Consider the following 12,490-nt stretch of genomic DNA (forward strand, 5'->3'; position numbering starts at 1 on the left):
GAAGTTTTGAGTTGTCAGTCAAAATAAGAAATGTTTTGAAACAATGTGGATTTCAATTTCTTGAATAATCATTATATATATTATTAAATATTATTATATAATAATGTGGATTTATTTATTTTCCCATTATCTTAGATTTTAGGATGCCAAAAAGTTTGTGCGCTAAGTTAGACTATGCTTGTCAAACTAAGGCAATGGCAAAAAGAACGAGTAATGAAATGCTGGATACCCCTTCCTCTTTCAGGCTAGTGCAGGGAATTCTTAATTCACTGAATTGGGGCATGGGCTCAAAAAGGTCAAAGTGCTACAGCGGCCATTCCCTCATTTCAGCCAATGTTCTGTTCATCAGAATGTCATCCAGGCTACAAAGTAATAGTTATGTACACAACTTGATCAGCTTTGACATTTTAAATTTTCTTACTTTTGAAAACTTGCAAGGTGAGAACCAAAACAAATGTTTTCCATGTTTCAAATATAAAAGAGAATATTTTTCTTCATCCTGTGAAGTTAATCGCATTTGTCATCAAGTCTTTCAGAATATATCTGGGTTTTTCTACTTTACCATCTAGTTCAGTAGACAATAAGAGTAAGTACACCACTTAGTGATTACCTGTCCTCAGAAGAGGTGGGACAGAAATACAGGCAAAATCCTGCATAACATGTAGCTACACAACGCCATTGTTAGCTCCCAAAATTGTATACAGGACAAGAAGGCATTTAATAAATATCTGCAGCCCAACTTTACTACCTTATAAAACTCCAAACTGAAGTCAAATCTGGTAATACTTTTACACATGAACATAACAAGATATTCTTAGAAATCACTAAATAAAGGAATAATTTGGTATATAAAGAAATGTTTATTTTTTTAAATTGAACTTCAGCTTTGTACTTAAGTGATATTTTCATGACAAAATGCCATAGAATTTTTTACAGTGAAATGACACTTTAAAAAAGTGAAAGAATTTAAAAATAAGAATTAACATTACGCTTATATAAACATTTATTTTGCATATTAGTACACTGTAACCCTGAAAATAAAATTTTAGAACACTATATCCTACTATTAGCATTTTCATATTTGTGGAAAGACTTTCTCCTGGAGTTATGCTTTGATCTCCCAACCTTCATATATTTAGTTAAAATTATATCCTTTAATAAACAGGCATATTGAAAAACTGCTTAAACTTTTCCTCCAGTTTTACAAAACTGCACTGGAGCAGAGAGAATATTCCATACTCAGATTATGTCAGGTCCCTCCACTAAACTTCTTCAGCCTTATGATGTAAACTGACTTAAAAGATTTAAGTCATAGAGAGACTATTCTTCCTTCCGCAAAACAAACTGGCATCTCATTCTTGAAAGTGTTAATTAGCTGCAATTACTAAATAGCTCCCAGCTATACAAGAACAAATTTTAAAAGTAATCAGTGACTTAAAAGATATCGAAGTCCACAGAGTTTTAAAATCAGAGTCTGAACTAATGAGTGCTTAACTTCCAGTGAAACTACCATTTGGGTACTTAGGTACCTACCTATTTTGAAGTAATCTAGCCTTAGATTTTACTTCTCATTTCTCAGATGTTCCCTTGAAAATGAGACTGTGAAAACTTTCAACTAAGAGAAACCAGGCAGGGAATAAAGGCAAAATAATTCCCTCCTGAATCAAACATTATCTACGCTTAGGTTACTGTCATGGGACAGTAGTCCAGATGTTGTCCTGTCCATCTGCAGGTACAGCTGTTTGACTGGTGCAAGGAAATGCTACACATCAGAATCTCACAAGTCCCACAAATCAAGCTTGAAGGAGCCTCCTAGATAAACTGTTGTGACTAAAACGTAATGAAACTGACTCTTCAGCACAGCGTCATTTCATCTCTCTCACCATATTGAAATATCTGTAATATCCTCTAGGGAACAATGTTCTCTGGGAGCATACATACAAACTGATAGAATGAATTGCTTTTTCAGCCAGTATTGTGTTCTTCCCTCTTCAGGTGCTAAAGCTGCGCTATCTCTATTTCTAGATAACCTGTGGCATGGATTATAATGTGTTCAACAAAATATTTAAAAAATAAAAACAGGTATGTGTTAAGAACATGAAGACTTTTCTTCTATTTAACAGTAAACAAATCAGATATACTCGCTAAAAAAAAAAAAAGGTGGATTGCAGCACAAACTCCTTTTTGTATCATTTAATTTTAAAGATTTATTGCAGTGAAGAAAACACACTTTTTAGTGTTTTCAACATTCAATATTGTGTAATATTACAGTAAGGCACTCCTAAATTGCATTTGGAAATCAAAGCTCTCCCCTTGTCTAGGAATCAACGAACTGACTTCTGGTAACAGTATTCTGGTACAGAATATTTGCCTCATGCAATTATTCCAAATTCTGAAGCTATAGAAAGAATATATGCTAACTGAATGGTAGTTAACTTTCCAAAGGAAAATAGTTGTTCCATGCCTAGTTTCTGTCACTGGCATTTATATTAGCTTCATTTATAGACTTTTCATGAAATAGAACTAGGATATAACAGAAACTTGAACTGTGACTGCAAAAAAGAATGTGTTTTCTCTCCCATTAGCTCTGAAGAGCTAAGAAAGTAAAGTGTAGGAAATGGGAGAAAATACGACCTGTAGGTAACAAGATCTGATCCAATGGCTGCTAAGTGTCAGTGGGAGTCTGTTGACTTCAGAGGTTTTGAGATTTGTTTTTATGGAGTAAAAAATTGTTTCGTGTATTTATATTGTCTGGAATGTAACAGGAATTACTAAATTTATTGATTTCAAAATACCCTCTCAAATATAAAACTAAAATAGTCTTAAGTTAAAGGATTATCTAGAAGCTCCAACTCTCTTTGGTACACCTTCTCTCTAATAAGAAAGTCTTATCTAGGAGTGAAGTAAAAATTGTCAGAACAGTTCTTTTCAATGATACATTATCATATTGGTTCTGCTATTCTTCCATATTCCTCACAGGTCTTGTTTTCAAAAGGAGAAACATGTCAACACCTTTCCTGTTATTTAGGATGATAAATTGAGAGATGTTCTGGGAAATGGTACACAATCAGAAATCTCTTATCTTCAGCTTGGGCAAACTTTCTGAAACTCTTTGTCTAATATGGAAAAAAAAAATTACATAATTTGACAGAGCCTAATTTTGCTTAGCAAGCATATCTAGCAGCTCTTTCTCTATGCCTTGGCTGCTCAGTTCATTTAAACTGTAGTATCTATGAACAATCTTTTCATCTGTAACTACAACCACTCGAAGCCCATGTGTATCTTCTCCCAGCTGACATCCTATTGCTGATGAAACCACCATTTCCAGTCCTTTGTAGGATCCCCCAGCATTCCTATGGTAGTGTCCAGAAAATACAGCTTTAATACCTGTTTAAAAAAAAAAGAAAAAGAGAGTATGTATTTAGTTAGCAGGTGATGTTTATGCATAAAATGTAGTTACAACAGAAGATACTGCTGAGGTTATATACTGAGGCTTACACAGCTGCTGGAGTTGTAGAGAAACTTCTATAGCAAGTACCACTACAGGTTTCGGGTTTAACTTCATCATTTAGTGGTTCATAAAGCATAAAATTAAAAGGAAACCATTTACCTGAACTTGCATTTTAAATAAATGATTAGTAAACAGCAATAAATAATTCTAATAGTAATAAATAATTAGTAAAAACTTTATTCTGCTTCACTAGCTCTGTTTAGGGTTACTGGACTCTGACATCTTTATGGTTACTGCAGGCTGTGCTTGTCATCTTGCTACTTCCTTGGCTATAAAGAAGGAATGCTCTAGAGGAAGCATTTCTACAGGAAATTAGAAAAAATTCTCAGGAATAGATAACTGCCTAAAGAATGACACTACTGAAACATGAGTTGAAAGCCACGGATTGTGGAGCTGTATTTGTCAATTAACATGCAGAAAATTCCCTAAGGAGAGCTTAAACCTGTTTACTCAAGGCCAGTGGCCTTAAAAGAAAAAAAGGCAATAAAAAAACATAAATGAGAAGATAATTTGTAGTCTCTTCTCAAAGACATCGGAGGGTTATCACAGATAGAATAGAGCCAGGTACATCAAAGAAACCTAATATGCAGAAGAGGTTGGGAGCTGTAATAAGAGGGGAAGAAAGACAAGAGCAGCCATAGAAGGAAAGGTTGACAACCTGCAAGAGGAGTCAGGCTTGGTAATGACATGAACTAACATTTACCTAGTACAGAGTACAAACAAGGCAGGTTTATTGTGATTTCCTCTGTAGTTTTAATAACTTAAGGCTCTTCTGTTTATTTTTAAAAATATAGTCATTTTTTAATAAATAGTCATTTATATTTTGGACTGTATTGGGGTAAAAAAATCACTTCATTATAAACTGGAAAAGAAATAAATAAATTTGATCTGTTGCAGGAGACAACAATACACTATATTGAAAATTTCTGTGTAGGTCGCATGAAAGTATCATCCAAGCTTGGTTAGAAGAAAAGCTAAATGACAAGCAGCAGCAGCAGCAGGTAAAGAGGACAACCATACTTCATATTTAAGGCTTTATAATGTGCTTTGGAATCCCTGACTGAGTCATTGTCTAACTGATTAGCCAAATGAACGTTTAAAGAAGTCCAACCATTCCTGTCCTTCTCTAAGAATATGATAATTAAAAAAAAAAAAAAAATTAAGTTGCAAATGCTCTCTGACTTTGACCAACTTAGATGACCTATATGCCAGGTCTACTTTCCTGCTATGCTCCTCAGTACCTGTGGAATTCTTGCAGAAATTTTGAAACAATTTCAAATTAAATGAAATTGTGTCATCCTCGCCTCCAAACCAGTAATTTCCACTTTTTGTTTCTTCTGCCTTGCAAACATAGACAAATGAATTGGTAGAAGCTGTATTCACTACTCCGACTGGCCTTTCTTTACAGGTCATATTCACACTAACAAATACATTATTTTCCTCTCCCATTTGATGTTTTATAAATTTTAATCATATGTTTTTATTACTACAGAATAATGAAACCTTGTTTAGTCTCATGTGTCAAAAAAGTAAAGAAAAACTCATTTTCCTGTCAAAGTTTGTAAACTTAGCATCTTTCTAGGAGAGAACAGCTATCATAGACAAGCATTTCATTTCCAGGTTATGTCAGCATCCTTCACCACTTAGCCATTCTATGCACTGTTGATAGATACAGCTGAGCATCATTCATAGTTTGACAAAAGATTATTCATCAGCTTTCTTGCTAATTTAAGATGGTGCATATTTTATTTGTATGAAAATGTAGAGTTACTATAAATAGCTAATTTTACAAACAGGTGTTTGGATTAATTTTTGGCATGCTCAGTCTAAGATCCTTAGATTTCAGACTATTACAGCTTCCCGAAGCTGCATCTAACACTATTTTATGCTGTTGTGAAACAGAAAAATTACTGAACCAGATGGCTGAAAACACTGGGAATTTTGTTGTTTATCACCAAGTGCAAAACACTTGGTGTGTATGTAAATTAAAATGTAAATGAATTTTATCTTTTGTTACAGAAAGTGTTTAGATCTGGTGTTGCTTTACAGTACTATTAATGACAATTCAAAATTTTTCAAACACACCTAAAGGATTTAGGTGGAATTTCTCTGTTGAAATACAATAGATTGTGTGCTCCTTAAATTATAATGACACTTTGATGGTTCTATATAAAGCATCTGAAAAAATATTAAGTTAATACCAAGTGACTCAAAAACCACACTAAGTATTCCCTCCAACTATGACTAGATAGCCAGAAGGTTATAAAAATAACTGGTTGCTTTATGAAACCGAATCTTTCCTATTAGTTTGCTATGTTGGCCAAAAAACTTCTGTGCTATAATAGAAAAATACTTTGCTGTCACTCTTCTATAGATGCTGTACCTTGTTGAACATAATTTGTGTTTATATTGAAAAATAAACGAACAGTTTATAAGAACATAAGCACAGTTCTAAACATGTGCCTATGCCCGAGGAGGACAGCAGAGAAGAGTGAAGCTTCACACACGTGGGGACAAGAGGCAGCTATTGTGGGCTGTGTCAGGCTCCCTGATGGCACTCCTTTCCTCTGCACGCAGCCAGCGTCTTGCTCACCACTCCAGGCTAAAAGCTGTCCTTAAATATGCAGGACTTTCCAACCATTATTTTTATCATTACAGAATAACGAGCAAGCCTGTAAAGATACACAGGGATAGACACTGTGACGAAAACACCAAACTTCATTTGATATTTTTCATATATTCCAGCAATCTGCCATTCCATGCTTAACAAAAAATGTAACACATACTTAGTCCTGTTCAAGTGGTAGGCCAGAAAATGGGTAATTTGTGAGATACTATAACCTTAAATGACTTTTATTTTTTAAAAAAAACCCCAAACTATTAACAACTGATTTTTGCCTTCAGACAGCAGAAATTCCGAAAGAGCAATTTAAAGGCAGAGAGCTGTGATTAAGAACACACTATAACTTCACAAGAAAATCCTTATTTCTCTGGTCAGAAAAACTTTCTGCCCTTTCTCCTGCAATAGATTTAGGCCACTTTCACAATGATTAAATGAAAAGCGAAGTAGGTGAACCTGTCTTAAGACAGTTGGCTACATCAATCCTTTGCTTTTGTGACAGTGAGTGATTTGAAGGCTGATATAAAATACATAAACTATGCTCAAAGTATAGTTAAAAATTAAGCAGCTTGGAAAGCAAAATATAAATTATTCTGCTATGTGCCTGGTAAAAGCTACATGGGCTTTCACGTTTCAAAATCCAAACCCTTCTCAAATAGCAAATGACTCATGGGAATGAAGTTACCTTTACACTGAATAGTGGTATATAGACATTGTCAGCTAGAACTTGTCTGCTATCCTATTTTATATCAGTACTAATTCTCTTTGCTCAGTGTAACCTGCTCATCCATCTGATGTATGAGTTACACTTGTAAGTAAGTCAGCCTAACAACTCTGAGAGCTTGCTCTGACTCAGCTGCAGGAGCTAGCAAAACAGTTTGAGTTGTTTGTTTGGTTTTTTTTTAAATCTTTGGAGAAACCCAGTCAGAATACCTCAAAAGGCAATGGTGGAATATAAAAGCCCTGTGACATAACAGGCTCTTTGCTGAGATTTGGTAATTTCTAGATTTTATTTGGTCCTTAAAATCGTAATACAAAGATGTTTTACAAGTGATGCTACAGTCAGTTTGAGAGCGAGCAGTCACTTCTCAGCTCTTACCATGTTGCAGCTACTACAGTGGCTGTCTAACATAACATAAGCAATTCAAGCAGCAGAACTGTTTCTTTCTTTCTCATACGCACACCTATCCAAACCATGAGGCTTCACTTGCCTCCTCCACCCCCCAACCTTTCTGCAGTGACAGACAGAACATGCCCATCCAGAGCTGCTTCTGGTGTGGCTGGGCATTCTTTTCTTGCTTCCTAATACAGACAGCAAAACTGAACATTGTGGGACCTTTACATATGACATCCTACTTGTTAAAGTGGGACCCATCTTGCCTTGTGGCACTGTTCTTAAAAAAGCAAGCCCTGATGGGCTAGGAGAGGATTCTTGAGTAGATGAGGCTGCTTACTGCAGCCTCTGAGTTAAGGCATTTGTGGGGAGCACGGAAGATACGCTGAGCTTAAGCTTACCCATTTGCTTTCAGCTTAAAGCTGCATGTAATGGATCCACATACATAGCACTTTCCTGTCCTTCAAGCGCTTAAAAATAACCAGTGGTCTCCAGCACCATTCTAGATTCCACTCTTGGGCATCTGGCATGGACCTGACTGTATCTTGGTCTTTCCCTGCAGACTTAAGCAGCAGCTAAATGAAGGATCAAGGATTGAACATTCAGGAACCTAACGTTTGGCCTGATTGATTACTGCACCAGATAGATGTGTAAAATAGCCTTACCAGCTTCCACTAAGTGACAGTGCTACAACAGTAACAAGTTCTTTTCAATATTTTCCACTTTTTGTGAAGGTAAGCAAAACTACTCTAGTCTATGAAAAACTTTGGAAAAAGTAACAATCATAAAACCATAGTGAGGTGTAAAGCCATGTGACACTTTTAGTAAGGGAAGGGAAATAAAGTGCTGCCTTTTTGCTGGAAGCATCTGTGTTCCTAAGGTAGCATCTTCCTACCATCCAAAGAATTTGACCTTTGGAATGAAAAGAGGTGCAGAAACCAAGACTTTGTGTCAAACAGTTTCAGTGTAAACAGTTTCAGTGTAAATAGAATGACAGAGGATACAACAGTAATAAAGCAACTTTGGTTATGATCAAAACAATAATCTCCCCTTGTCTGAGAATTCAATGGAAGATTTTGAGAAACCCATCCTAGACAGCAGATAGACACCAGGTAAAATGTTCTGCCCACAGATCATGCAGCTTTTTTTCTGGGGGGGGAGGCAAATACTGCAACTTCATCACAATTATGTTTAGCATCTGCTAACTGCCTACATGCAAGAAGGTATTTTGGTATGGAACTGAAGTAAGCAGCGCAAACATGACACCTGAGACCAGAGGGGATGTGATTTAAAATCTCTTATCTCCTGTTGGCTATGGGAGGCAGATTCTGCCTAAATAAGCTGGTGTTTATGGGTTCTGTTCATCCAAATTCCCTCTTTTAGCATATGTATGTCATTCAGATCCTAATTGCAGTAGACGGATGTTCAGTGCTGAAATGCCCTTGTGGATGAGGCTGCTCAGCATCAGCCTCTGCTAGAACTTAGTATCTGCTTTAGGTACTTCCCAGGGAAAATTCTGCCCAGTCTTCAGTTTTTAGGAACTCTGTATTTCCAGTGCCAGTATCAATTCTTGTTATTGTTGTGTCACAATATGTTACATCTTGAACAAAGAAACAAGCTGGTCATTGCTGCTTATAAATAGAAGTCTAACTGATGTTTTTTCTTCAATAGCACTTTTTTTTGTTCACTCAACTGTATTCCACTCAGTTTTCTTAACATAAGAAGGAAATCTGAACCAGTCAATGCAATAATACTAAGATGACAAGCAAGCAATTTACTTTGCTCTTGCTTTTGATCTTAAACATAAAAAGAATCTTAGAGATGTACGCACTCAAATTTAATTTATTCATTTCAGATGTTTTTCTGAAGTAATACTGTCAAGTTGCTAGCAAGCCCTCCCCACCCCTTTTTCTTTTTTTCCTAAACTCTGTGAGGAAAAGAACAGTGTCCTGGCAGGCCACACTTTTACAGCCAGCTTCAAGATATCCTCAGGTCAGTTCAATGCATCCAGCTATATACAAAAAGGTACAGTCCCTCCCCACTATGGGGAAAAAAAAAAGGTAGAGCAGTGATTTGTTTTTAATCTGTGGTTTCAGAAATAGCAGTTGGGAAAAGCTTTGATATAAAAGGTGTATGAAATACTAAAAAACTACTCTGTAAATAAACATCCAAGGGATCATACCTTCTCAAGCATTCATTATTTCATTTTTTATGAAATACATAGTGATTTGAATTTAAATGTGACTGGAGGTTTCACAGTATCCATTAACCAAAAAAAGCAGGATCCATTACTGCAAGCCACTATTCATATCTAATGGATTATTCATTAAAAGAAAAAAGGGCTTAAAATCAAAATAAAGTTAAAAACTGTGCGGATAGTTACTATAACAAAAAAAAAGCAAAACAACCCACAGGCACTGTCACTGTGATCATCATCATCTGATGACAGACTGCATAACAGTACAACAGTTACGGAGTATCTGCTATGGAAAAAAGGCCTGAATAGCCAAATTAATTTTTGATCTGACCAGGACTGGAAGCAAGGCACTCAGGTTGGGTGCCATCCCCTGTTGGACACCAGGTCTTGCTCTGTCTGTTCTAAAACTGTACTTGGATCATGAAAACACCTAAAACCAACGAGCTTCATGCCTGCACACCACACATGAATTGTCAGAATGAATCAATTTGGAAAAAAAACCCCAGTGTCTTTATAAAAAAAGGTTTAAATACAGGAATTGATTCTGATTTTGGTAAACTGATGTCCTTTATAATTTTCTGATCAAGCACAAAAAGTGCTGACAAAGCTGAATCTGAAAGACAAAAAGATTTACTGTTTCCAAAAATCTGATCATAAGGCCTTTTCCTTGTAGAATAACACATTCCTGCTGAAGACTGAAATACCTATTTTGGTACAAATTCTATGAACCCAAAGCAGCCTAATTAGGGTAAATGATTAATGATATAACCAACCAAAACATGGATTGTTCAAGAGTCAGCTGAAGAGGTGTAATACTTACATATGTTGATAAGCTTTAGACTCTTCATTAGCGTGACCATGAAATGAGTTGAAAAATACTTTGGTTTTATGCTAATTCACACATTGCAGTATGTCACTTCAGACTGTATGGCTACACTGTGGCTTTGACAAGGCAAGAGGTTAAGTGCTGAGGAGGTTAATTAGTAGCTCATACAATCCAGCATGCTACTTCTGATGCTATCTGTATGTTCATTCATAAGCAGACACTTTAACATACAACTCACTTTTAAAAAAAAGTCAAACAATATTTTAATTTGGATACCTTTTTCCAAGTCAAAACCATGATACGAACATTTTGCTCATGGTTTCCATTGCAGAGATTTCTCAACAGAAAATTCAAAACCACCTCTGAAGACTTAGTCACCCCTCCCTTATTTCCAGTATCTGCTTTCTAAAGCCAGCTCAACAAATAAGTAGTCATTGCAAGAGCTTCAGCAAACTCTTGATTTGCATCTTTTGCAGTTTAACAGCTCTGGTAAGATGGACAATTTTTACCAGCATTTCCCTTTTTCTCTTGGTTTGCTCTTCAAACGTTTTGAACCAAAACAGCACACTGTATTAAAAAGGGTTTTTCTTACACAGATGGTGTAATGGGTACTGTCTCAGTGGCCTAATAGGGAAAGAAATCTAAATAAGTATCCAAGATTTGCCTTGGATGCTTCATGGAAGAGATTGGTACAGAAAGGACAGTAAGGCTCAGGAGCAACTGCACATATACAAGCATCACATCCTCAAAGACTGCATTAGCTCTGATTTAAAATTATTATTTGTAACAATGACCATCTTATAGCACTTCTGATTTCCCAAACAACCAAAAGCAAAATAATGTTGTGAAAGAAACTGAGTCCTATATGAAATATTCACCACCTCTTTCGGGCCTGCTGACACTGAAAAAAATCCGAAAGCAACCTTTAGCTACCCATGTTGTTAGTATTCTGTTGATTTTATTTCTGACAAGAATCAGATGAGAAAATAGTTTATTACATGAAAAGAGACTACATACTGAATATCATGCAGAAGGCAGTTTGTCTGTGAGCAGGAGAAGCTAAGGTTATTTTACAGAATTTAAAAAGCACAGCATCTTCTTCCCACAAGTTATAGTTTATCACTCAGAGAAACCCTTCTAAACAACAGTTCTGTGGCACGAGGGAAAAGGGTCAGCATGATTCTGACATAATTACACTGTAAAAGAACAAAGGCATTTAGCTGTGTCTCATGGGTAATTCCCCTGAGAGTGATTACATCCCAGTCTTAGCTTACTGTGCAGTTGCAGTCCCATAATTCCCAGATTCTTCTACCTTACTTGGTACTCTACTGCTGTTGTATTCTGTCGCCTAGAAAAATGCATGGACATGGAAGACTGGGCATGTTTTCAACTCCATCTGGGGCAGGGAAGAAAGGGGACTATGGCCTGCCTTCTCTATGTGGACCAACAGACAACCACATCTTTTTTAATCAGTTTTTTGACCAGCCTTCTTGTTTAAGGAATAGTTAAGTCATTATAAAATGCCGTTTTAAATGTGAAATACTAGCCAAGTTGTCTTTTTGCTTTATTAAGCAGAACAGGTCCATAACAATGCAACAGTAAGATTTTGTGAAATACATGCATTTTCCTAACTTTTTGAAAAATTTGATGTTTCCTAGTTTAATCCTCAAAGGAAATCTAGATGCAATGATTACAGAAATACAAATAGATTAAAACAGGATGGAAAATAATGCACCCACATTTATCCTGAAATATTAAAAATAATTTAATAAAGAAACATACACCTAGAAAACAGGTTTTTTCTCACACAATCACATGATACTGGGCTGGAATTCAGACTTAAACTAGTTTAAATTCCAGGTGCATCTGACTCCAGTTTCTATAATTACGCTCACTTCCATGGCTTTCTTCCAAAGCACCCTGAATTCAGAAGAAGCTGTCTTCCAACTCTAGTTACTAATGTACAAAAATCATTTTGTGGCAGGTTTGCTGTGTCCAAAATGTGACTGGCCTAGCCACAGTTGGAAATCAAACTGCTCAACCAAGCACTATGGACAGTGTAAAAACATAGGAAGAAAATTACCAGTATAAAAATAAACCAAAGAAAAGCAAGCAGATTTTCCAAATTAGGAAGAGAATGCCTGGAATAATCAGCATAAGCAATCAGTAGCATGCTTTATTTAGACTGAGCCTTCAATTAAATAAATGCTTTTCTCAGCAAA

The 12,490-nt window shown here is 36.0% G+C and overlaps 1 protein-coding gene across 1 annotated transcript in view; it reads right to left on the reverse strand.

The window, feature by feature from the left end:
* Window positions 1-859: 859 nt before the first annotated feature.
* The window catches only part of CPPED1 (calcineurin like phosphoesterase domain containing 1), a 49,582-nt gene continuing 37,951 nt past the window's right edge, over window positions 860-12,490 (reverse strand). Inside the window, exon 4 of the mRNA XM_074919114.1 lies at window positions 860-3,387. Within this exon, the coding sequence (XP_074775215.1) occupies window positions 3,155-3,387 (233 nt within the window). The 3' untranslated portion in view covers window positions 860-3,154. The remainder of the gene's footprint in view (window positions 3,388-12,490) is intronic.

Source organism: Athene noctua, chromosome 15 (assembly GCF_965140245.1).
Source record: "Athene noctua chromosome 15, bAthNoc1.hap1.1, whole genome shotgun sequence".
NCBI classification, from domain to species: domain Eukaryota; kingdom Metazoa; phylum Chordata; class Aves; order Strigiformes; family Strigidae; genus Athene; species Athene noctua.